At 44.9% G+C, this 2500-nt stretch overlaps 1 protein-coding gene across 3 annotated transcripts in view; it reads left to right on the forward strand.

Moving 5' to 3' along the window:
- LOC308320989 (beta-1,4-mannosyl-glycoprotein 4-beta-N-acetylglucosaminyltransferase-like) overlaps window positions 1-2500 on the forward strand; it is a 21954-nt gene that overhangs the window by 13509 nt on the left and 5945 nt on the right. For all 3 annotated transcript variants that reach the window (XM_080771748.1, XM_080771746.1, XM_080771747.1), the window contains exon 3: window positions 1303-1375. In XM_080771748.1, the coding sequence (XP_080627874.1) occupies window positions 1310-1375 (66 nt within the window). In that variant the 5' untranslated portion in view covers window positions 1303-1309. The remainder of the gene's footprint in view (window positions 1-1302; window positions 1376-2500) is intronic.

The raw sequence follows: 2500 nt of genomic DNA on the forward strand, positions 1-2500 counted from the left end.
TCAGAATCAGAATAATTTTATTTGTCATTTTCCTATGTACTTGCATACAAAAGAACATGAAATATCGTTTCCCCACAGTTATTGGCAGTGCAACATAAAACATAGAGCCTATTTAAAAACACAAGCTAAAAACTATAAAACCAAACATGGACAGACATTTAAAAAGAGACCCCAGTATGTATGATGACGTGCAATTCATATGGACAAGTTAAGAGTTACCAACACCACGCACAACCTATGAATAAATACAGTGGCATGGTGCTGTCCTTAAAAACAGAACGTTACCCGCCTGGACTACTGTAATTCCCTTCTCTTTGGTCTCCTGGACTACTGTAATTCCCTTCTCTTTGGTCTGGACTACTGTAATTCCCTTCTCTTTGGTCTGGACTACTGTAATTCCCTTCCCTTTGGTCTCCTGGACTACTGTAATTCCCTTCTCTGTGGTCTCCCCCACAAACTCCTCCATAAACTCCAACTATAGTCCAGAATGCTGCTGTCCGTATCGTCACCAGAACCCCCTGTCATCAGTCACATGTTTTACACCAACTCCACTGGCTCCCCATCAAATACCGTATCCAGATCAAGATCCTTCTCCACACATTCAAGGCCATCCATAACCTCCCCCCCCCCCCCCCCCCCATACCTGTCTGACCGAGTCCACGTCAACATCCCCACCCGGTCTCTCAGGTCTGCCTCCTCCCTCACCCTGAAAGTCTCTCCCAGCCCGTCTCTCCACCATGGGGCTCAAGGTCTGCCTCCTCCCTCACCCTGAAGGTCCTCCCAGCCCGTCTCTCCACCATGGGGCTCAAGGTCTGCCTCCTCCCTCACCCTGAAGGTCCTCCCAGCCCGTCTCTCCACCATGGGGCTCAAGGTCTGCCTCCTCCCTCACCCTGAAGGTCCTCCCAGGCCGTCTGTCTCCACCATGGGGCTCAAGGTCTGCCTCCTCCCTCAACCTGAAGGTCCTCCCAGCTCGTCTGTCTCCACCAGGGGGCTCAAGAGCCTTCAGCCGCTCTGCCCCTCACCTCTGGAACTCCCTCCCCCCTGACATCAGAAACATGGACTCTATCACCATATTTCAAACTCACCTCAAAACCCACCTGTTTAGGCAGACCTATGACTCTGTGTGACCTCTGTGTGACCTCTGTGTGACCTCTGTGTCTGTGTTCTTGTACTGCTTTTAATCTGTACGGCGACCTTGAGTGCCCTGAAAGGCGCCTTATGAATAAAATGTATTATTAATATTATGTGTGTGTGTGTGTGTGTGTATTTGTGTGTGTGTGTGTGTGTGCGCGCATTTTACAGTGTTTTCATGTGGAGACAGACTGGCCAATCAGAAGACTCCGAGGCCACAGCTGACTGCGGAGCAGAAGGACCGGTGAGATGATGACATCATGATGACATCATGATGACATCATGATGACATCATCTCAATTTTATCAATTCATCCGTCTGTGATTTTATTTGCATAAATTAATGTCTGTCTGTCTGTCTGTCTGTCTGTCTGTCTGTCTGTCTGTCTGTCTGTCTGTCTGTACACCAGTAAGACGCGCAAACGCGGGAAGCGAACGCAGCTGAGACCCTGCAGATCATGTCTGTCTGTCTGTCTGTCTGTCTGTCTGTGTGTCTGTCCCGCTGTTACTGTATATGTGGACCTGGCCCCTTTTGTGCCCATATATGGAGCTGAGTGGACCTGGCCCCTTTTGTGCCCATATATGGAGCTGAGTGATTTGTTTGTGATTGATGCAACACACTCCATATTTGGACGTATAGCGGGACAGACAGACACACACACACACACACACACACACACACACACACACACACACACACACACACACACACACACACACACACACACACAGCCAATGGAAAATGTAGTATTATGAAAAGTCTTCTTCTGCCCCTAATACATACATTAATACTACCTAATACATACATTAATACTACCTAATACATACATTAATACTACCTAATACATGCATTAATACTACCTAATACATGCATTAATACTACCTAATACATGCATTAATACTACCTAATACATACATTAATACTACCTAATACATACATTAATACTACCTAATACATGCATTAATACTACCTAATACATGCATTAATACTACCTAATACATGCATTAATACTACCTAATACATGCATTAATACTACCTATGCATACATTAATACTACCTAATACATACATTAATACTACCTAATACATGCATTAATACTACCTAATACATGCATTAATACTACCTAATACATGCATTAATACTACCTAATACATGCATTAATACTACCGAATACATGCATTAATACTACCTAATACATGCATTCAGCGTGCCATATTTACAACAGTGTGGTAGGGGGTCCTGCTACATAGCACTGAAACCAGTCTTACTCCAATTGGCCAAAGGGGGGCGCTATAGCAAGTATTTGACAATGAAAACTTTGAACAGGCATACACTCAGGCCATGGTGTGAGTGTATCAAAGTTTTAGAC

Source organism: Protomyctophum bolini, assembly GCF_963924005.1.
Source record: "Protomyctophum bolini genome assembly, chromosome: 9".
Classification (NCBI taxonomy): domain Eukaryota; kingdom Metazoa; phylum Chordata; class Actinopteri; order Myctophiformes; family Myctophidae; genus Protomyctophum; species Protomyctophum bolini.